Source organism: Danio rerio, chromosome 7 (genome assembly GCF_049306965.1).
Source record: "Danio rerio strain Tuebingen ecotype United States chromosome 7, GRCz12tu, whole genome shotgun sequence".
Classification (NCBI taxonomy): Eukaryota; Metazoa; Chordata; class Actinopteri; order Cypriniformes; family Danionidae; genus Danio; species Danio rerio.
In genome coordinates this window covers 60,118,320-60,140,871 of record NC_133182.1, presented here as the reverse complement: position 1 = coordinate 60,140,871, position 22,552 = coordinate 60,118,320, and the positions used below count along the sequence as shown (strand labels likewise).

Below are 22,552 nucleotides of genomic sequence, written 5' to 3'. Positions count from 1 at the left end.
GAGGTAGCATATAAATTGTAAACAGTAAAGGGCCTAAAACTGATCCTTGAGGCACCCCATACTTTACTGGGCAGATTTGTGAAGGCTGTCCATTAAGATTCACAAACTGGTAGCGGTCAGTTAAAAATATAATTAGAGATATCTCTAAATATATTTATGGATAGTCAAAACAAAGTAGTAAATGTTAAAACGGCTTGCCATAATCCGACAGCTCCGTGTGTTTTTTAAGTTGCTCTCACGGTACTTTGACGTCAACAAGGGATCGGTCTGTACAGATAGCGCAGCTCTACATTTAGTTGGACACGCCTACGCCTCTTTATTGAAATCACGTGAATACTGGAGTTCGAAAAGCTCCGATCCACTGAATCAAAACAAAAAAGTTCTTAAAGATCTCGAATCACTGTGAAGCAGTGTTTCGAACGTGCCAATAACATAGTTTACCATTTAACCATTAAGTTTTGCTTTAAATGGGTCTTGGTCTGTGTGAAACATATCTATGTGTGTGAAACCTCTTGGACGTCATGACGTCAGTACTTCCGGGTTGCTTTTCAGGCTGCGTTTTGTTGTCAGGCGGTGAAAGGGAGAGACTGTTTTGTCTTTTCTTCGTTTTTATTTAAACCCGTTTATTAAAGATACTGTCAAGATGAATCGTATCTTCGGACGAGGAAAACCCAAAGGACCACCGCCGAACCTCACGGACTGTATATCAGGTGTAAGTATTTTGTTGTTAAACTTTTGTACTTCCCAACAAAATAACTGAAAGCTGAAATGGTCAGCGTTTCGGGGTAACGTTTACATCTCTCATTATGTTGAATGTCAATGACAATTTGAACAGGCTTTTTGTTATCAATATATTTTGCTGTGTCATGTCGTGAAACAGACTCTGTCTGTATGTGTGTAACGTTATATCATATATTATACACATTATACCACTCTCTTGTTGTTTAACTGTTACTTGTGCTAATTATGTGATTGTTGTGTCCAAATACGCACGTAAGTTATGTTTTAAAAGATGTTTCCGGGGACAAAGGGTTTGTGTTGTTGATATTGTGTAAAATTAAACCTGTTTTGCTGGTTTGTTAGTGATCATCAGTGACTTATCATTGCTATTTTTATCTTTATACAATTTGGGCTATTATTTTTATGTACATCTATGAAACTCTGTGGAATATTTTTCTTTGCTTTGCTAAATTCCAGGTTGACTCTCGAGCAGAGTCGGTCGATAAGAAAATAGCCAGGCTTGATGCCGAACTGATGAAATACAAAGACCAGATGAAGAAAATGAGGGACGGCCCATCAAAGGTACAACTCGCCTCAGACTTTGCCTTGGTGGATTTTTTTGTTGTTGTTTTGTTTAATCGTTACAGGAATTGTTCTTTCATTCCTTGCTTATCCCAAACAGTAATTTCAATAGACTAAATTGTGTGTTGTTAGATAATGTCTAACTTGTGTGCTATACGTTATATTGCGATTTGAAGCTGTTATATTCTTGCAATACAAATGTGGCCAGACAGATATATTCATTCATTTTCTTGTCGGCTTAGTCCCTTTATTAACCCGGGGTCGCCACAGCAGAATGAACTGCTAACTTATCCAGCAAGTTTTTTACGCAGCGGATGCCCTTCCATGCAGCAAGTTTTTTTACGGAGCGGATGCCCTTCCAGCCGCAACCCATCTCTGGGAAACAGACAGATATATGTATATAGTGTTAATTCAGATTTGACAGATATACTCTAAATCTCAGACCTGATTGTCACTTCACTGTTTTGATTACTTCATCCCCTATACCTTTTATAGTGGAAGTCAAATAGAATCTAGACTTGCTTTTTATTCATTCAGTCAGTGTTGGAGATCGTAGGCTACTGTGCTTAACATTGACTATGCAGTCTTAACATAGTCTTATTTCATTCAGATTTACTCCAAAAACAGTTAGGTATTTCTCCAAGGTTTGGTAATCTGTTTCTTATTTATTTATTTATTTTTAAAGTGTCACACACCATCCAGTATATGGACACATGAAGTCAAAATCATTAGCTCTGTGTCTGTGATTTATTATTACTTTTTTTTTCCAAACATTTCACAAATTATTTTTAACGGCAAGGATTTTTTTTCACAGTATTTATTATATTATTATTGTTATATATTATTGTTTTGCCTGAAATAAAAGCAATTTATATTTTTGTTATTATATATATATATATATATATATATATATATATATATATATATATATATATATATATATATATATATATATATATATATAAATAACATAATATTTATTTAAGATTAATATTACTAGTATTAGACCCCTTAAGCAATGTATTTTTGTTCAAATGTCTACAGAACAAACTATCATTATACAATGACTTGCCTAATAACCCTAATCTTCCTAGTCAAACTAATGAATCTAGTTAAGCCTTTAAATTAAACTTTAAGCTGAAAAATAGCGTCTTCAAAACAAAAATGATGTACTGTCATCATGGCAAAGATGAAAGAAATTATTAAATTATGAAGTTATTTAAACTATTACATTTTGAAAAGTGGTAAAAACACATTTCAGTGGTTGCCCTTCCAGCCGCAACCCAGTACTGGGAAACACTCATACACTTTTACATTCACACACATATACTACGGCCAATTTTGTTTATTCAATCCACCTATAGCGCATGTCTTTGGACTGTGGGGGAAACCGGAGCACCCAGAATAAACCCACGTGAACATGGGGAGAACATGCAAACTCCACACAGAAATGCCAACTGACCTTCTTGCAGTGAGGGGACAGCGTTAACCACTCAGCCACCACACTACCAAAAAGTATTCAGACCCCTTAAATTTTATTAAAAGCACAGAATTGTTGACATTTTTGCAGATTTATTAGAAAAAACTGAAATATCACATGATCCGAAGTATTCAGACTCTTTGCTGTGACACTTATATATTTAACTCAGTTGCTGTCCATTTCTTCTGATCATTCTTGGGATGGTTCTACGTCTTCATTTGAGTCCAGCTGTATTTGCACTTAAGGTTCCTAAGAGCACAGTGGCCTTCATAATCCTTAAATGGAAGATGTCTGGGATGAACAGAACCCTTCCTAGAGCTAGCCATCTGGCCAATTTGAGCTATTGAGGGAAAGAGCCTTGGTGACAGAGGTAAGGAAAAACTCAAAGATCACTGTGTCTAAGTTACAGGGATGGAGTCAGGAGATGGGAGACAGTTGTAGAATGTCAACCATCACTGCAGCCCTCCACCAGTCAGGGCTTTATGGCAGTGGCCTGATGGAAGTCTCTCCTCAGTGGAGAAAAAAAACACCTGACCAACTCCAAGATGGAGAGAAATTAGAATCTATGGTCTGATAAGATCAATATTAAACCTTTTTTGGTCTTAATTCCAAGCAGTATGTCAGGAGAAAACCAGGCACTAATCATCACCTGTCTCATACACTCCCAACAGTGAAACATGGCCATGGCGGCATCATGGTGTGTGCCTGTTTTTCAGCTGAAGGGACAGGACGACTATTTGCAATCGAGGGAAAGATGAATGTGGCCAAGTACTGGGATATCCTGGACTAAAACCTTTTCTAGAGAGCTCAGAACCTCAGACTAGGCTGAAGGTTTACCTGCCAATAAGACAATGACCCCAAGCACACAGTTAAAATAAAAGAGCTGCTTCACAACAACTCTGTGACTGTTCTTGAAAGGCCCAGCCAGAGCCCTGACTTGAACCCAATTGAGCATCTCTGGGGAGACATAAAATAGCTGTCCACATATGCTTACTATCTAGCCTGACAGAACTGGAAAGAATCTGCAAGGAGGAATGGCATAAGATCCCCAAATCCAGGTGTAAAAAACTTCTTGCATCTTTCCCAAAAAGACGAAATACAGAGCAAAGGGTCTCAGGTTTTCTAGTTTAATAAATCTACAAAAATGTCAACAATTGTGTGGTTTTCTGTCAATATGAGCTGCTGTGTGTACATTAATGAGGGAAAAAAATAACTGAAATGATTTAGCAATTAGCTGCACTATAACAAAGAATGAAAATTTTAAGAGGGTCTGAATACTTTTCGTACCCACTGTAGGTAGTTAGATCGCTAGAAAACAGGCAATGCATAGAAAACTGAAAAGTCAAACAGCTGTTTATTAGCTGATCAAAAGTTTAAGCGCATAGGACAAAAATGCACAACAGAAAGTACCAAAAAAGTGAGTAGCCAGTGTGCTAAGAGGGGCCTTGTTTGTGCAGCTGAACAATCCTGACATGTTCAAGAACGTTTTTTATTTTTGCTAAATTTTTAACCTTTTTTCCAACTGAGTTTTCTCTGCTTCTTTTCTAGAATATGGTGAAACAGAAAGCAATGCGAGTCCTCAAACAGAAGAGAATGTAAGTAGAATTATTTTGTAGTCATTCCTTATTGTCAGTTTCAGTGTTGCCAGATAGAGTTTATGGTTTCCAGATCCAAAATGTGCACAGTACCATCCTGTGTGTATGTTTGTGTGTATATCTTTTGTTCAGTTTTTAACAATTAATGCACAATACTTTAGCTAGTGACAAACACCAGCAGCAACAGAACTACAGTACCAAAATGACAACACAGTCACAGTGCATTTTGTTATTGAGATGTGCTACCTATTTTTAGTAAGAGGTAGCACAATCTGGCCGGGTAACATAAATTGTCAGAAGAAGAAGAAGCTCTCTGTTACCTGACAGGAGGCTGAAGAACATTTAACGTTGAGATTTTTGTATATTTCCTGCTTGCAGCTGCAATCACTCATTTGGTTTGGAACGTCAGCATCAACACAAACACAAATGGTTAATTAACAGCCCGATTACTGAATGTAGAACATCCACAATTTTTATTCTCAGACTTTTTATTCAATTATTAGATCTTTTTAAGATTACAACCAGTTGTTTGCTCTCGTTTTTGTCACTTTGTTCCAGTTTCTTCTTTTGTCATTATAAAGCACTACTTAGAACCTGGTTACCATTCACCAGAGCATAATGTGAATACATGAATATAATGGAGTCTATGTCCTGCTTACAAGCACTTGAGTCTATGAAATCTGATCCTTGCCATATAGGATTGATTGGAAATGAACGGGCAGATAAAGCAGCAAAGGTAGTCCTACAGTTGGAGGTAGCAGAATGTTGTATTCCTGTGTCTGATGAGAAATGACAAATGGTATGGGACGAATGTGTAAACATATTATGCAAAGTGAATCCATTTTTAAATGGAAAAAAATCATTACTAGTTTGAAAATAGACATGATCAGGTACATACGGGATGTGGAATTGGCCACTCATGCATATAATTGAAAGGGGAAGAAAAACCGTTTGTGATTTATGTTTTATCATCAAAACCCATTTTAACAGAATGTATTTTTTAGATGATATTAGAGAATTTTTATTCAGGAAATCTTTTAAGGGAAACATTTAAAAAGGTGTCTTCTGGAGGAACTTCAGAATTTTTATCTTTATATGTTGTATTTGTGTGCAATGAATGATTAAGAACAATTAATATTATAAATTATTTAGTACAAGTGTTGCCATGCATATAGCCAATGCTGCTGATATTGCATTAAAACATAATAAAATGAATTAATCCCTGGTCTTATTTGGTCTTCTGATTTTGATGTATCCACTGTTGTACTGAATTATATTGTATATATCTCCAGGTATGAAGGGCAGAGAGACCAGTTGATGCAGCAGTCATTTAACATGGAACAAGCAAACTACACTATCCAGACGCTAAAAGACACCAAGACCACGGTAAGAATGCAGACGTAGGAAAAATACTACTATTTTCTTATGACAATATACATCAAACATATTTGTTTTCTTGTTAATGTTTTTAAAATAGGTGGAGGCAATGAAAATCGGTGCCAAAGAAATGAAAAAAGCATACAAGAATGTTAAAATTGATCAGATCGAGGTAAGATTCCTTTCTCTTGTGTAAATAATAGAATAAAATACAGATGGCATGAACTGATGAAAATGTAAGCGTTTGCAAAGACTGCATATTCAAAATGTTTTATGCTGCAGGATCTGCAAGACCAGTTGGAGGACATGATGGAAGATGCTAATGAAGTCCAAGAAGCTCTTAGTCGCAGCTATGGGACACCAGAAATTGATGAAGATGACTTGGAAGCAGGTTAGTTAACGTTTCTTTTCTTTTGTCATTTAGCAGCAACTTTGTGCAATATTGAACCTGCATTTTTGTTTGTACCAAAAGAGCTGGATGCACTGGGTGACGAACTCCTTTTGGATGATGACAATTCCTATCTGGACGAAGCGTCTTCGGCTCCAGCTATACCTGAGGGAGCACCAGGAGACAGAACCACTAACCGGGTAAATGCGATTAAAGGGTCATAAACCTTAAAACTATTTATATTTTTAGAGTAAACAGTACACATTTAAATATATTTTAATAGCTTTAAATTGAAAGTATAATCTATAAATGAACTTCACTATATTTATTTCATAATTGGCTCTGATAAGCAAGAGACAACTTAGTAACTCATAAAAATGATCTAAGATCAGGTAAAAACGTTCATTGATTCACAACTGTGGGGCGATCAGAGTGAAGCCACGAGATTCATGTAGATTTTGTTATGACCCAGAGGTTTTGAAATGCTTATGGTGAATTGAAAACACGTGACTTTGCCATGTGATATGCGCTTCAAAACCACTGATTTAAAACAGAATATTAGTAAAGATTTGAAGCTTTAAAAAGTGTTTTGACAGCAGCCATCACTACTTCGTGGCATCAACTTCCAAATAATAGTTTTGCTTAGGATGCACCTAGTGTTTAAGGAAAGATTCAAATCTACACATGCTCCTAGCATTACGGACTTCTAGATGTATATTAGAAAATATTAAAGGCTTAATTGGTGAGCAATTTGAAACTGTATAAACAAACTCAAAATTAACTTTTTGTTTGGAGTTTGTTCTTCGATTTTATTTTAAGTGTAAAAGATAAAAATTTTTTGTCTGAAGTGTCAGATTCTGCATTATCAAAGTCAAATCTCGAGATTTTGTTTTTACTTTAGCTCAGGGACATTCTAACCTGTCCCTCAAGGGCCAGGGTCCTGCAGAGGTTTGCTGTAACCCATAATGAAACGCACATGAACCAGTTAATCAAGTGTTTTGTAGCTAAAGTCAGCAGAATGTTGGCCCTCCAGGAACAGAACTGGACACCACTGTTCTAGCTTCACACAATAGCTTGTTCAGTCATGTAAAAGTCAAAAAGTCAACCTGTATTTTTTCAGAATATATAACCAACTCTGGTCTATTAAATAAAATTTAAAGTATGACAACGATGGGCAGTGAACATGACAATTTCCTTTTTGTATGTGTGTGTATTGTCAGGTTAACAGAAACGTACCTGTTGTTGATGAGTGCAATTTTAAAAAGAGAGTACTCTTCACTGGTATCAATAACTGGTGTGGTATGAGGTTACAACTAAATTTGAAGGTGCAGAGCAGCAATAATCTATCAATCTATTAGTAGTGAGCAGTTTTACCTTGAAAGTATGAGTGAATGCTATGTGTCTCTGCGATGAAGAAAATGTGTATTGCTAATTGACATTCTGCTGTTTGCACACAGGATGGAGTACTGGTGGATGAGTTTGGCCTACCTCAAATTCCAGCTACATAATGACAGCGCTACAACTTCCCAAACCCACAAAAGATTTGGACAAATATTTAAACACACAATCAAAGAGCGGGACAGACCTTCTATATCAAAATTGGAACAATCTTTCATATGTTGATCTTTTTCATCCTATTTGGTGTAATATTCTTCTGCTTCTTTTTCTCTCAAGGATATACACTGGTAGTTGGTTTTCTTTATACTGCAATACTGTCATTTATTGAAAGCAAATATTAAAAAAATATATATCTGACATTGTTGGAGGATTGCATTGCAATGTAACATTGTGTAATTCTGTTACAGTTGGTTAAAAACACGCAACAAATTGATGCTATTTTTGTGAGAACAATGAGAACAGACTGGCTCAGGTAAAAACAAATGTGCCTGCTTCATTTTGATAGATACACTAATAAACAACCTTTATGTATTCTGTTTTTCCTTTTAATATAAGAATTTGCATAATCTCACAATTAAAACCCATAAATCAAAACAATCATCAATACCCCTGATAAACTGCTGAAAGTGAAATTAGTTCAGCATGGATGTGGTGATTCAGGCCTCACCAACTCAGTCTATAGCTGTGGGGAAAGATTTTCTTGTGCAGATATTCCACAACCTCTTTTTTTTTCTTCAGTTTCTCAAACTCGTAGTATGGAATCTAGAGAAAGAGTAAAACTCAAATCATTGTGGGACAAACAATCTTTGTAGCAAATTCCAAACTACTGTGTGAGGTTCAAATGAATAAGTTAAATGAATTTAACCATTTCTAAACATCTCAAATTCTAGAATACTCCACCAATTAAACATTACAACAGTTAATAAAACAAACAAACAAAACAAAAAAACGCCGCAATTGTTTTATCCCCTTGTTAAGCTGTACTTTCAATAATAATGTTTTCAGGTCCAATCCACTACTGCAAAATGCATATAGCCATTTATGAGCACTGTTTAATCATAACCTGATTAATCGGATCATAATCAAGTTTTAAAGATGAATCGCTGTCAGACTATTTAAGTACATTAATACCATTTGTTGTTTTCTTTTGGCCTAGAGTGTTTGTATCCAGAACTGTGAGGTGTGATTTCCTATTTAATCTGTCCTTTATTACTACTACATGTTAAGTTTCTCAATTACGCCACTCTCTTGAATATTTGATTTTGATTGGTCAAGTACCACATTTCAACCAAGGTATGTTATTTTCTGATAACAATCAGTAATACTATTAACACAGGCTCACCCAGGAACTACGAATCATCTTGACCACCTGTCAATATATTTGCTTTTTTGATCACTTCCCTTGTGACTAAAAAGTTCAAGTACTATATTGTTACTGAACTGTTCAATAGCAGGGAAGAGAAAGATAGTTTTGGATTTATTCAGACTGGATATTTTTTATTTGGATCTATGGATAGTTATTGGAGTTATATGATTATTTACATCAGCTTTTGTGGCTATTTCTTTGCAAAACCAGATCAAATGTACCAATTTTCTATTTCTATAAAAAAAGAACAATAAAGACATCATTAAAAATGAATAACACATAAGATAAAAATCTAAAACGGTTTTTAAGGTTGACTTTTGATAGAAATTCTAGCATTTTTTGAAGGATTCACATGTAAACTTTCCTTTCAGATCTCGCTAGATGTTCTTTTTAACAGTTTGGTTTGTCTAATTTTAATAATCTAATTTTTGCACATTCTTTGGTTTCCATTTTCTAGCAATTACTTTAAACGTGAAAACACTGATGTAAAAATGTACTTGCTGTCTGAGACAGTTCATAGAAGAGAGATAGATGTAGAAGATGCTTGAAAATCAAAAAAAACATGCAATATAATCCTGGATTATCCAGGTAACTGACATGTGTCTTGTGCAGGGGTCATCAATCTCGGTCCTGGAGGGCCGGTGTCCCTGCAGGATTTAGCTCCAACTTGCCTCAACACACCTGCCTGGATGTTTCAAGTATACCTAGTAATACCTTGATTAGCTTGTTCAGGTGTGTTTAATAAGGGTTGGAACTAAAATCTGCAGGACACCTGCCCTCCAGGAACAAGTTTGGTGACCACTGGTCTTGTGAGTGTTGTGAATATTTGTCAGCTGATCCTTATTCTTTTGTGAAAAAAAGATAAATATTTTGCACCGTTTCAGAAAAATCTACATTTTGAGTGAAATTATAGTTGATTGCCACATCCAAACTCACTATTCTATGTTGTTCTTCAGAATGAACACTGAAAGAATTTATAATAAAATAACAGGCACTAATAGCCTTGGTAATACAGATTTAATGGGGGAAAGAGGATGTAATGTCGGACATTTCATGCATTCAACTGTCGCAGAGCAAGGCTTCAATGTTGGGTGATTAACAAAACAATGCAGTAACCTTAATAAACTAAGGGGTCCTGAAGGGCCATTGTCCTTTAGAGTTTAGCTGAAAGTATACCTAGTAAGAACTTGATTAGGTTGTTCAGGTGTGTTTGATAAGGGTTGGAGCTCAACTCTGCAGGACACTAGCCCTCCAGGGCCAAACTTAGTGGCCCCTGCACTAAATGGTCACAATGCGTAGTGCATCTTTAATAACCAACTGATACCAAATTTGGGGCAAATTATTCATTAAAACATAATTCACAGGGTTCCCATAGGTTCTTGAAATCCTTGAAAGTTTGTGAATCTGAGAGAACATTTTTAAAGACCTAGAACATTTTTTAAATTAAGCACAATTACGGTAAAATAAGGTTGCTCGAATTTCTTTGTTTATGGAGTTTTCTGGAAAATAAAAATCTGTATTATTCCTTTTAGTCCATTAATGTATAGACTCTCTGCAATACTTTGTAATTTTCATTGATCATACTTGTATGAAATTTATCAAAACTTTCTCTCCAAATATTTTATTGAATCCAATGTTGAATTTTAGACAATGTAAATCATGAGGCAAGAAATACTTAAAGTTATACTCAAAACGTCTGAGGATGTCAATAAAATCCATGCACATCATATCACGAGGATGTACTGAATATTCTTCATTCGTATGCAAAACAAAAATACAACAAACATAATAAGATAAACCTGATGCAACTTTACTCTCACTTGAAATGTCACATTAAGACTTAACATTTAGGATTATTGGACCTAAAAGACCTTGAAAGGTCCTTGAATTTGAAGTTAACCAAGGTATGGGAACCCTAGATTCATGAAAAATGCCAATATGTTGAAAAAGGCATCGAAGCAAAAGTTTGCATTTTAAAAAAAATTACAGTCTGTTGATGAAAAGGCTAAGTTCGTTGATTTTACCTGAACAACTTCATATCCCAGAATTCTAAGGTGACGCTGCTTCATGGCTTCCTTGCCAAGTAGTTTCTTTGCATTTGCTGCAAAGCGCTGTGAGCCATCAATACAGACAGCAATCCTGATAATACATAAATTCATGTTGAGCTCAGAATATGATGTGATCTCACAGGACCACTCAATATTAGCGCTATATTTGTAATGAGGAGGACATGATTACCTCTTGTGAACATCATCTGCATGGCAAGCAGGCAGGACAAATCCATCTTCATCTAGTTTTATCTCAATATCTGTAAATATACAAACAAAAGAATAATGGCACATACAGAGTTTAAAATTTATCTATACACACTTTTAGGGCCAAACTGGATGCAAAATCTCTACCTAGTGTATAGCAATATGGGGTAAGTACTCTGGATGCAACGATTGATTGATCTCCTAGAAGATCCACAAGGCCAGACTTTAGAGCATTGTAGAATTGAGGTTCCACTGGAGTCTCAAAAGGAGCCAAAAATGATTTCACACAAAATTTTGGTAGAAGACGTGGACCCTTCAAATAAGACAATAAAATTGGTAAATGAGCATTGTTTGTAATGAATAAAGAAAAAACATAAACAAATGACGTTAAAATATTACCTATAGGTCACCTATTATGTAAAGCATAGGTTGAAAACTTAATTCCTGGAGGGCTGCAGCTCTGCACAGTTTTGCTCCAACCCTATTCAAACACAAATGATCCAACTAATCGAGGTGTTCAAGACTACTAGAGCCTATTATGCAGGTGTGAGTTGGAGGTGGTTGGAGATAAACTATGCAGAGCTGTGGCCCTCCAGGAATTGAGTTTGAGCCCACTGATGTAAAGTATGACTGCACAATATATTATTTCAGCATCAATATGGCAATGTGCGCATATGCAAATGCTAGTCTTACTTTCTGTCTGGTTTCTAAATTCTTCAATTAAGAAGCATTCTATGGACAAGCAAAACATAGTCTTGTTTTTAGAAAAATGATATGCCAAAATTAAGTTTATTTAATTAAAGTTAATTAAGTTAAAGTTAATCAAGGATTTTTTTCCCTCTTAAATGTCGTTTTGACATAAGATTATTTTGCTCACACCCTTAATTTGTTTATTTTAGCAATGTTTTAAGAATTTTAGATTTTTGGACTAGAAACAAGACAACAAAATCTAACTGAGAAAAGCAATTTTGCAGTGTATGCAACGTCAAGTTGGGATTATAGTTGACCAGTGATGGAAATAACAGCGCTTTAAAAAAAACGGCGATACTTTTTCAGTAATAAATAATCAAATTAATCCCTCGTTGAGGTGACAGGCAAGAATGCTTATGTATCGTGCAACTTATACCAAGAAAAAAAAGTTTCTCTGAGTTGGTGACAAGTAATTCTAATCTAATGAAGCACCTCAAGTCTTGTGGTCTGTTCAATAAATACTTAAAGTTCTAAACCATCTACTGTGTTTTATTGTGCAACTATAGTAATGATAATATTTACACAGATGTGTTGAAATTTGATAATTGTCTCTCACGTTGTCCCACAAAAACATTACAATAGTGTAGATTAGTCTACAATATTATATATTTATTCTATAATCAGTGGACAAATTTGACTTGTTTTAAAGTCATGCAATAGTTAATTTTCTTGCTAATTAGTTACTTTTAGAATTATGTAACTCAGTTAGTATTTGTGAGAAGTAACTAGTAACTATAACTAATTACTATTTTAAAGGAATGTGCCCAACACTGTAGTTGACCAGCTTTACAGTGCAGGACACATGAGATTTGCAAAAGTTGTTTTACAAAAGTTGTTGCAAGCATTTAAAGCACTCAAGGCACAAGAACATTTGACTATTTATAACTTTAGTAAAAATCATTTTGAACTATTTAAACAGTTAAAGAAAGAGTTTTTAGTCTTATTTTACGTTTGATTATTCAATTTCTGTACCCCAATACTATTTAACTACCCTGGACACAATAAACTAAAACACATTTAAGGCTCTTTCCCATTAAATGTTAATGCTTGGTGCTAACATTGGTCACAGAGATGACTTTGAATAAAACAACAGAATCATTTTTTTGCATTACATAGGAATGAGAAAAATCCTATTTAACTTACATCATAAAATGGGCACTCCAGCTTTACGCTCATGTATAGTTGGGTCAGCTGTGCAAGCACTACATGGGATAACCCACTGCCTTCCTCCCCTAAGAAAGTGTAGAGATGGAAAAACAAATATTGAGAAATTGCAAAGGGATATTAGGGTATTAAATGTTGACTTATTTAATTGAATATGCTTCTTCATTGGCCGTTAAACAATTTCAGCACAAACACATTCAGAGAAATCACTATCAACAGTTTACAGCTGGAATCTGCAATACAGCTCGCAACATCACTTATCTGAAAAATATATAGTCATCTGTGTTTGACCATTTCAAACTGGACATTTTACAGTAAAGTTCATTATTACATGGCTGTCTGGATTGATCAGTCATGACATTCCAACGTATGCTATTCTGAGATATCAACACAGACTCATCAAGGTCCTTCCAGTCATCTTGACTGGCAAAAAAAGGAGAATAGAATATGCATAGAAAGAAAATATGCTCCATTCATGCTCCTGGTTTTGTTGTTGTGCTTTTGATTGTTTGGTGCCTTCTTGTGAATGAATTATGCAGAAATTATTGTTTGCTCCATTAGCACCACTCAATCGGTTTTGTATATGTCAGCATTGCATTTAAATAAAGGATTAATTAACTATTATGTCTCAGCACAATGTTTTTGTTTTGTGACAAGTAGCTGTGTTATAAGCAGGATAAAGTACATCTAGCATGGTTGTTTTCACACAAAAAGCCATTTTGTTAACCTCCCAGATGTAGTTTATCCATGACTTAAAATGCATAAATTTTACTGTCATGCCAACAGATGAACTGAAACATTATGACCTGTGCATTTAGAGTGGTGATCAAATTATACTCCATTTATTTGCTGAATTTCTAATCACACTTAAATTCATCAAACCTTTTACAATATAATCTGTATTTTCAGTAACCTCCACCATAAAGGCCCAGTCCCAATTAGGGTTGTCACAATACTGGAATTCGGTACCGATCGGTACAGAAATTTTAAACACGTCCATTTCCTGTTCTTAAACACCGCTGATTTGCTATTGTATTTACAGGCTCCAGAGAAATAACTCTGATTGGCCATGAAGGTCATCAGTTCAGCAAACTCACTGCTGTTAACCGAGTGTAACCATAGCTACAGGGACACTGGAGTATTTCAAAATCCCGTCGATCAACTGGTTTGTCTATAAAGCTGACATCAAGTTATCTGCTGTTGAATCACGGCTTTAAAACTCTCCAGTGTCCCTGTATGTGGTTACACTCAGTAAACAGCAGTGAGTTCGGTAAGCTGCTGACCTTCATGACCAATCACAGTTATTTCTGCAGAGCATGTGAACACAATGGCAAATCAGCGCTGTTTAATATTGTGCTCAACAGTGCTAAAATTTTAGCAGGAAATGGACGTTTTTCAAAATTCAGTATGGATTGATACTGAATTCCAGTATCGTCACAACCCTAATCCCAATTCTATTTTTTACCCCTTCCTCTTTGCCATTAAAACGGAGCGTGAAGGGGAAGGGCTTTAAATTTACCCCTAAAAAAAGTGACACCACAACAACACCAGCACACGTCATCATATGTTGTCATGATTTTTTACTTCATACGAGATCGATGATGGGGGGACAAGTAAATTTTTGTACCCCTTAGTTTCTAGTGTGGTCCAGGAAATCTCTGTTATCTTCAAATAAGGGTATAGGCTAAAGCCTAGTTCACACTGCAGGGTTTTAAACATCAGCAGATCGCTGTGCCGTTCACATTACATCACTTGACTTTGTGTCTTTTAATCTCTGTGGTGTTCGCACTACGCAACACTCTGTGAATGATCCACAAGAGGGGGGTCACACACTACATGATCTGACAACAACTCATTCCCCATCAGCTCATTCAAGCTACCAAACCACAGCCAATGAAATTTTGAGGGAGGAGTCGTCAGAAAAAGCTGAATACTATTGGCTGCTTGTGTGCTGATTACATCACTGACAGCGTTTCAAGCTTTGGAGAAAGCATTTAAAAACATCGTCAAATCAGCTGATTTATGAGCGGATTAATCACTCATCTGCAAGGTTTGAGTGGATAGATACACAGAGTTTTTAATTTTTGTAATTTTATAACTCTTTGAAATAAAACTAACATATTTATAACACCCTGCCGATTTCTAACTATCACTGTATTTCTATCTGACATTGTTATTTTTTTTATTACAAAACAGTAAATAACTGAGCATTTCCGCCTTAAATTACCATATTGGTCAGAATGACTGCATGCATGTCTGATACTTTTCGCTGTGACTTTAAATATGTGTGCATTTTCTTGCCTAGCAACTTCCTGCTAACATAAACAAAACTTTCTGATGGCAAAAACATCAATTTACTTCAGATATCTTTCAAAACAGCATATTCTGTGCAGTGAAATTGAAAGTGAAACTGAAAGCCAAGACCTTTAAGTGTTTTAATATCTTAACTACATATTTATAGGCTGTATTACCAAAAAAAAGATTATATTTTTAGGGTAATGGTGTCATTAAATATGATGCCAGACATTCAAAGCTTAATTTTAATATCTCAATAATAGCTTTGAATGTAAATATGTTGTGACAATATGGAATTTTTTTATTTTTATATGAGAACGGTCAGAATGAGCAGTATGGTAATTCTAATAGTTACAGAATTTTAGTTCCACTGTTAATATAGCCTACTCTTATGTCTGTGCTAACGCAGAATGAAGCAAGTGCACCGATGCCCATTCTGACCAATCACAGATGTTTCTGCTGAGCTCCTGAACACACAGCCATTCAGCTCATGCTAATATGCTCTCACATTGGCTGCAGCTCGTCACTACATCTGACCACACGTGGGGTTAAGTCGACCGACTGCTCTGGAATATTTAGCATGCTAGATGTTGGATTTCCGTCTGCGAGGTTTCGGCGACGCATCAGCGAGCCTCGTTGATGCGTTGTTCAATAGTTCACACATAAAGAGCGGCGAGCGCCGAGCACCCGCAGATTTCTTCCCGATCACAGCCCGATCTGACGGCGAGCTCGTTAACTTCCAAATCGGGCTCAAATCAGGCTTAAAATCTTTTAGTGTGAACTAGGCATAAGGAGTAGAATTGGGAATTGGCCTCAATGAACTAGATGAAGTGCACGTAAGCATGAAGAAGCCAAAGTATCATTTTTTTTAGTCCCAGTCTCACAAGTGACCTTTCAACATGATTATATAATGTGTAAAGTTGTTATTAAAAATATTCATGAATAATTCTGGAATATATTGATTCTTACCTTGTAGCAGCTGCAAGAAGTAAGAGCTGAAGACTTTGGAGACGAAATTAAGTGGGTACCTCTGTAGAAGAGTGCAGGCATGAAGTAGGTCTAGAAGGGCTCTTGGCTGAAACTGTGAAAAGCGGGCATGCAATACAGACTCCACCTTTCGGAACAACCGACCAGCATCAGGTGGCAGATATCCCAAAACTCCCAGTGTAGTTATCTGTTGTGATACCTGCCACGTGGAGTATTCCTCAGCACGATACACAAAACTCTCAGCCACCGCATTAAAAACAGGTAGGGAAAGTATGCGCCGATGCTGGAAAAACTGCATCACTTTGGTTATGGTTTCTGCATGAGCTGTGAAGGCAACTTTGGGCACATAGCGCTCAAGAGCTTCCACAAAAAAGTGGTCACTGTGTCCAAAGTGCATTAGTGCTGACAAAACCACAGTGAGTTCTGCATCTGCAAAGCTTTGCACCTGATGCACAGCTTGCTTGCAAAGTGCAATAACAAGAGGTAATGCTTGCTCTTGTCTCAATGTGACTAAAGCACCTAGAATCTTGCTAACTGCCTCTGGGTCCATTTGATGAACTAGCCGAAGTGCCTGAGCATTCATTTCATTTAGAAGATCCTGGTATAATACATCTTCAGCCAAACCAGTTGCTAGCATACAGTAAACGGCAACAAGTTCTGCTGCTTTCCATTGAGCAGTCTCTGTTTTTTGGAGCTGACTCATAGCCTGTTTCACCAAGCCAGAATCATGCCCCTCTAAAGCAAATGAAGCCCTGGATATGCCACAAAGCACTTTAACATTCAACTTTTCTGAATCCAATCTTTTCTGACACTCCAAGACCAGCCTTAGCACTAAGCTGCTCCGAGAACCAAGGTAGAGTCGTGTACAGCTTAACAGAGCTCCAACCAACACTTCATTCTCTAATTCAGCTGAATTATCCTCCAGTCTTTGACACAGCTTATTAAAGGCCACATCTGATAAATAACTCCATGATTTTTCTGGGGCATCATGCTCCAAGTCAGCAAGTCGGTGAAGTATAGATGCTGCTACTGCACTTGAGAGGACAGAGTAAGATCGCAAGAGATGTAGCACTTGCTGAGATGTACTACAAGAGGAGAGGCGTTTCATAAAAGCGTGGTCCTCATTAGAAGACAGGTAGTGCATCAAAGACAGTCCACTTCCGCTGAGGCAGAGCTCTTGGTACGGACGAACAGATCCAGAAGCAAGGAAAAGTGGGTCTCGTTCTGTGGTGCATACAGCCCTTGCACTGTGGAAGGAACATGTAGGAAAGCAGCCAGTGTAGGTTTGAAGAAAAGGAGAAGACAGAGGTTTACCAGCACAGGCTTTCAGGATTTGGTAATCCAAAAGGCTCAGCACACGGAGTCTTAGTGCCAGTGTTTTGGCCATTGGAAAAAGAGTCACCATTTCCTTGATCTATAATCGAAACAAAAGAAAAAAACATTCAAATGAAATATCATACTCTCACTGAACTTATTAATAGAGATGTCTGCTTCAAGACAAGACTTTAAAACGGAAGATGATGCTTCCTTGCTGCTTGGAAAGCACCTTTTATGATGGACAGGGTTCGGAAAAGAATAAGGTAAATAAATTGGCTTGGGGCCACACTAATCAAAACATCACATTAAAGCAAGCCAATAGTTGGTTTCTCTTAAGATTTTATCTCTTTCAACTGGTGATGTTTGTTCCTCGACACTGCTGCTTTGGCTTGCTTGGCTGGGACTAGTGGAGCTGAGCATCGGTGGATTTGATCTTCAGCATTCAGCATTCAGCAGTGTCATTTGCATTACATTGATTTGAACTAAACTGAGATGAAGCAGTTTTCATTTACTAAAACTTCATCTAAGTTAAGCTTTTCTACATTGTATATCTACAGGTTGGGCCATTTATATGGATAACCTTAATAAAATGGGAATCGTTGGTAATATTAATGTCCTGTTAGTGGCACATTAGTATGTCAGGGGGCTTGTAAATAACTCATGAATGAATAAAGTTATGTTAAAACCAAACACACCATTTTTTTCTTAAAAAATTACCAATAAGTTTATTAAGGTGTATCCATATAAATGGCCCAACCTGTATATTGTAAAAAGCACCATTGAAATAAAGATCAATTTAATTGGGTAGTTCACCCAAAAAAGAAAAATCCGTCATCATTTACTCACCCTTTACTTGTTCCAAACTGTTATGTTTTTTTTCCTTCTGTTTATTACAGAAGATAATTTGAAGCCGGCTGGAAAACTTTAACCATTGACTGCCCTCAAATTTGTCTTTCCATTATAAAAGTAAATTTTTACAACCTTTTCTTCAAAATATCTTATTTTGTGTTTGACAGAAGAAACACATAAAGGTCTAGAACTACTTAAGGATAAGTAAAATGAGTACATTTTCATTTTTGAGTTGATCACTTTAACTATAATTCAGTCATTGTAGTGTAAATGATAATAGGCATTCATAGTTATGGTATACTGTAATGCAATAACACATTCTTCAAAATAGCAGGCAACAAAATTTACTGTGTAAAAACAAAGGCAATTTTACATATTATTATGCAATATAATTGAAAACTATTATTCATTCATTCATTTTCTTTTCGGCTTGGTCCCTTTATTAATATGGGGTCGCCACAGAGGAATGAACCAACAACTTACCCAGCATATGTATTACGCAGCGCATGCCCTTACAGCTGCAACCCATCACTGGGAAACATCCATACACACTTATTCACACACATACATTATGGACAATTTAGCTCTCCCAATTCACCAATACCACGTCTTTGAACTTGTGGGGGAAACCAGAGCACCCGGAGGAAACGCACACGAACACAGGGAGATCAGGGGGCTAAAACATCTAGCGACTATCTCTCTAGACCAGGGGTCACAAATCTCGGTCCTGGGGGGCCGGTGTCCCTGCAGGGTTTAGCTCCAACTTGCCTCAACACACCTGCCTGGATGTTTTAAGCATGTCTAGTAAGACCTTGATTAGCTTGTTCAGGTGTGTTTGATTAGGGTTGGCGCTAAAATCTGCAGGACACTGGCCCTCCAGGAACAAGTTTGGTGACCACTGCTCTAGACCTTCTTGCTGTGAGGCGATCATGCTTCCCACTTTGCCACCATGCAGCATTGAAACTATTATTACTGTAATATTTTCATTCAAATCTTAGTGATTTGTTAACCTATTTTATACTGGGAAATATATACATTACTTCTTAACTGCTCAATGCTTCTGTTGAGTGTTAATTTAATTTACACATACTAAAAGCAACATGTTGACACACCACAACTTCCAATTGTATAAATGAACAAGTATTGGCTTTTCATCAGACAAATAAAAAGGGGGAACAGTCTGTAATGTAAGCTACTAAGATTTCAAATTTGTTAAACTCTTTTATAAAATCAATATCACATTTACAATCAAGCTGACTTTATAGGAAAATATCTGTCTTGCTTGTGATAATATACTGTAGTTCCTAGTGTTTACATCATGTATAAACATAGAAATCCACAAATCATTACAACATTTTGGTAAAGTTTTTGCCCCTCAGAAATAATAGACTTACACTGATTTACATTTAAATACAATTATTTGTAGCTCCATATGCTTCATGCTAGATATGCTAGATAAACAGATAAAGTACCATTTATTTAATTCTGTTTGCTTACTTTTGTGTTATTGTTTGTGATAGTTTTATTTGTTGTTTTTTATTGCTGACATTTCACTTTCTGCGTTTTACATGCCTGTACATTTGTACATATCTATAATTTTATTAAAACAGATGATTATTTTATCTCTAATATCTAAAGTAAAGCAAATGTATTAATGATGGAAATGGAAATAAAGACTGCACGAAAATAATTAATCTATTACAGCAGCAGCCAAACTCATAAATCAGGTTGTGTCCTTCATGTGGGAGTCAAGGTAATTGCGTTGTTAGTTCGATAGGCCTATATGCTACAATCACAGGACAGATTGGTGTGAAAAATAAGAGTAATGGCAAATATGACTCTGTTATGGTGGAAACGAAAACAGTTATTAAAGACAAAGACATAAACGAACAGCAGTTACCTTTTGTACATGGATCCAGTGCAGATTACACACATATCAGCATGCGACACATCAAGCTCCTTTAAGATGAGGCATGTGAGGTATCTGACAGACACTCGTAAAGTTTAGTATTCAATTCAATAAAGCTTTCGGCCATAGCTTAAAGAAATTGTAACGTTACAAGAACAAAATCTTTCTTTGCAAAGAAACAGCAGCAACTTCAGTTCTTTTTCTTCTTAGTTTTTCTGGCATGTAGCAAACAATCTAGATCAGCTTTACCGCCACCTATTGGATCGAAGCGTATAAAATGAAATAAATAAATCAAATAAATCAAAATAGAAAAAAATACAGCCATTATTTGGGTCCTTGATCCACCAGTGAATATAGTTTTATTTTTTATTTTTTGGCTTTTTTGACTTCTTGACTACAAACCATTGCTACAAACCAAACAGACTTTTCCTTTGAGCAACTTTTCAATTTGTCCTTGTGTAATTGAATGCCTGTTACTGCATTAAAGATTAATTTAATAGTTGTGTCTCTTTGTGAGTTCATTAGCAATACATTCTCAGGAAAACTAATTAAAAAACAAAAATTACCCTTGCTTAAATTTTTGACTGCTTAGGGAAGCAAATCTGTGGCCATTTTTGTGCCGGATTATTTGTGTTTGCATTCTATTTTGTACATATTCTAAATTTCTGATTCCAATCCAATGTGCCCCACCATGTTAAAAAAAATCACTAATTTGCTAATTGGCTAAATGCACAGCTAGTGTTTTTCAGCCAATGATGAACTTCCGGTGAGAGTTTAATTTGACTATTTTCAATTTCATAAGGTTACTTTTACAGCAGTGATGTTGTAATGTAGTTCAAAAATATAAAGAGAAAATTATCCATTTGGTTGTTAAAGTGTAAAAGGAGACGAAAAACTGTTTAAATGCAGGCACTATCATAGCCGCAGGCTGGTGTAGAAACTCCAATTAATTTCCATATTTTTAAGACAAGGCACGAAAAAAAAAAAAGTTTATTGCAGTGCTTTTTGTTTGGTCTGATACCTACTTTATATTGTATCTCAGCCAGGCAGTAATAATTGCTGTTTTTAAAAAAATTAGATCGTAACGCAGAGATTTTGCATGAGATGACAATTCACCAGTAGCCCTGGGGCTGGCTGACTGAAATTGAAAGTCTGTGTGCATATACCACATTGTAAACAACAGACGCCACATACTGTCCATGTGCTTCATTGTCTGAAATATAGCTTAGCACTTTTACTCACGTACCTACTTATTTACAATATTCTACGAAACACAAACTTTATCACCCAGTAATATTCTACTTCAGTCCTAGAGTTCTGTTCAAAAGATCTGAAATTTTCAAACATTAAAAAAGCTGGATATATCCCCATATCCAATTCATTTTTGTAAGCAAATTTAAGAATTTGAAAGGATTATTTGGCCTTGTCCACAACCCAACTGTGACTTATTACATTTAGTATATTTTATCTTACATCTTATATTTTAGTATTATGTCTATTGTTTGTTTTCTCTCTTTTTATATTGCTGCTGGTCTCTCTGTGAGTTACCAAGCAAATTTTGTTGTATAACTACAATGACAATAAAAGTTCTTTACTTTACATTATAAAAGTTCTTTACTTTAATAGTCAAAAGAATTAATAACCAACTTTATGTTACAAATTTATGGTCAGCAAGTTCCTTAGGATTTTTACCCATCATCAGATGAATGAATGGTTGCTCTTTATTGTACTTGTTGAAGTAAAACACCCGCCCATTGTATTGTGGCTTGAGCTTCAAGTTCATTTTTTAAAGAAGGATTCAACTGAAAATAGGAAGTCATATGATGCCTTAAAGGTAAATAGGCAAATTTTTAATTTTGGGTGCACTAACCCTTTAACAGTACATTGTTACCTGCATATGCCATGCCCTTTAAATCACACCATGTCAAGGCTCCAGTTCCTCAAACAAAAGCAAACAACATATGTGTTGTAAAAATAAAAAAGCAAACAAAAGTTGTTGCAACTCACTATTAGGCCACAACTTTCCCTATAGGTGAACGAAGTGGAAGAGGATATTTGTTGTTATCAAACACTTTACTTCACAAAGTCAGTTTAACACTGAAGGGTTTGATCCAACAGGC

The 22,552-nt window shown here is 35.9% G+C and overlaps 2 protein-coding genes across 3 annotated transcripts; one reads left to right on the top strand and one right to left on the bottom strand.

Annotated features, from left to right (window-relative positions):
* Positions 1–337: 337 nt before the first annotated feature.
* On the top strand, positions 338–8,071 carry chmp5b (charged multivesicular body protein 5b). Its single transcript, NM_200380.1, is given in 8 exon segments — positions 338–712; positions 1,198–1,302; positions 4,331–4,377; positions 5,670–5,763; positions 5,855–5,926; positions 6,037–6,145; positions 6,227–6,342; positions 7,600–8,071. Coding segments are annotated over 8 exon segments (663 nt in total). The 5' UTR covers positions 338–643; the 3' UTR covers positions 7,651–8,071.
* Positions 7,836–20,652, bottom strand: fastkd3 (FAST kinase domains 3). Of its 2 annotated transcripts, XM_001338215.8 has the most exons (7): positions 20,424–20,652; positions 16,340–17,771; positions 13,055–13,143; positions 11,309–11,474; positions 11,145–11,214; positions 10,931–11,045; positions 7,836–8,302 (listed from the first exon to the last, which is right to left on the bottom strand). In XM_001338215.8, the coding sequence occupies exons 2-7, from the start codon at positions 17,760–17,762 to the stop codon at positions 8,204–8,206; spliced, it is 1,962 nt and encodes a 653-aa protein (XP_001338251.1). In that variant the 5' UTR covers positions 17,763–17,771; positions 20,424–20,652; the 3' UTR covers positions 7,836–8,203. The 2 variants fall into 2 exon arrangements, with proteins under 2 accessions (XP_001338251.1, XP_073763490.1); XM_073907389.1 differs by lacking the exon at positions 16,340–17,771.
* Between the last annotated feature and the right edge of the window lie 1,900 nt (positions 20,653–22,552).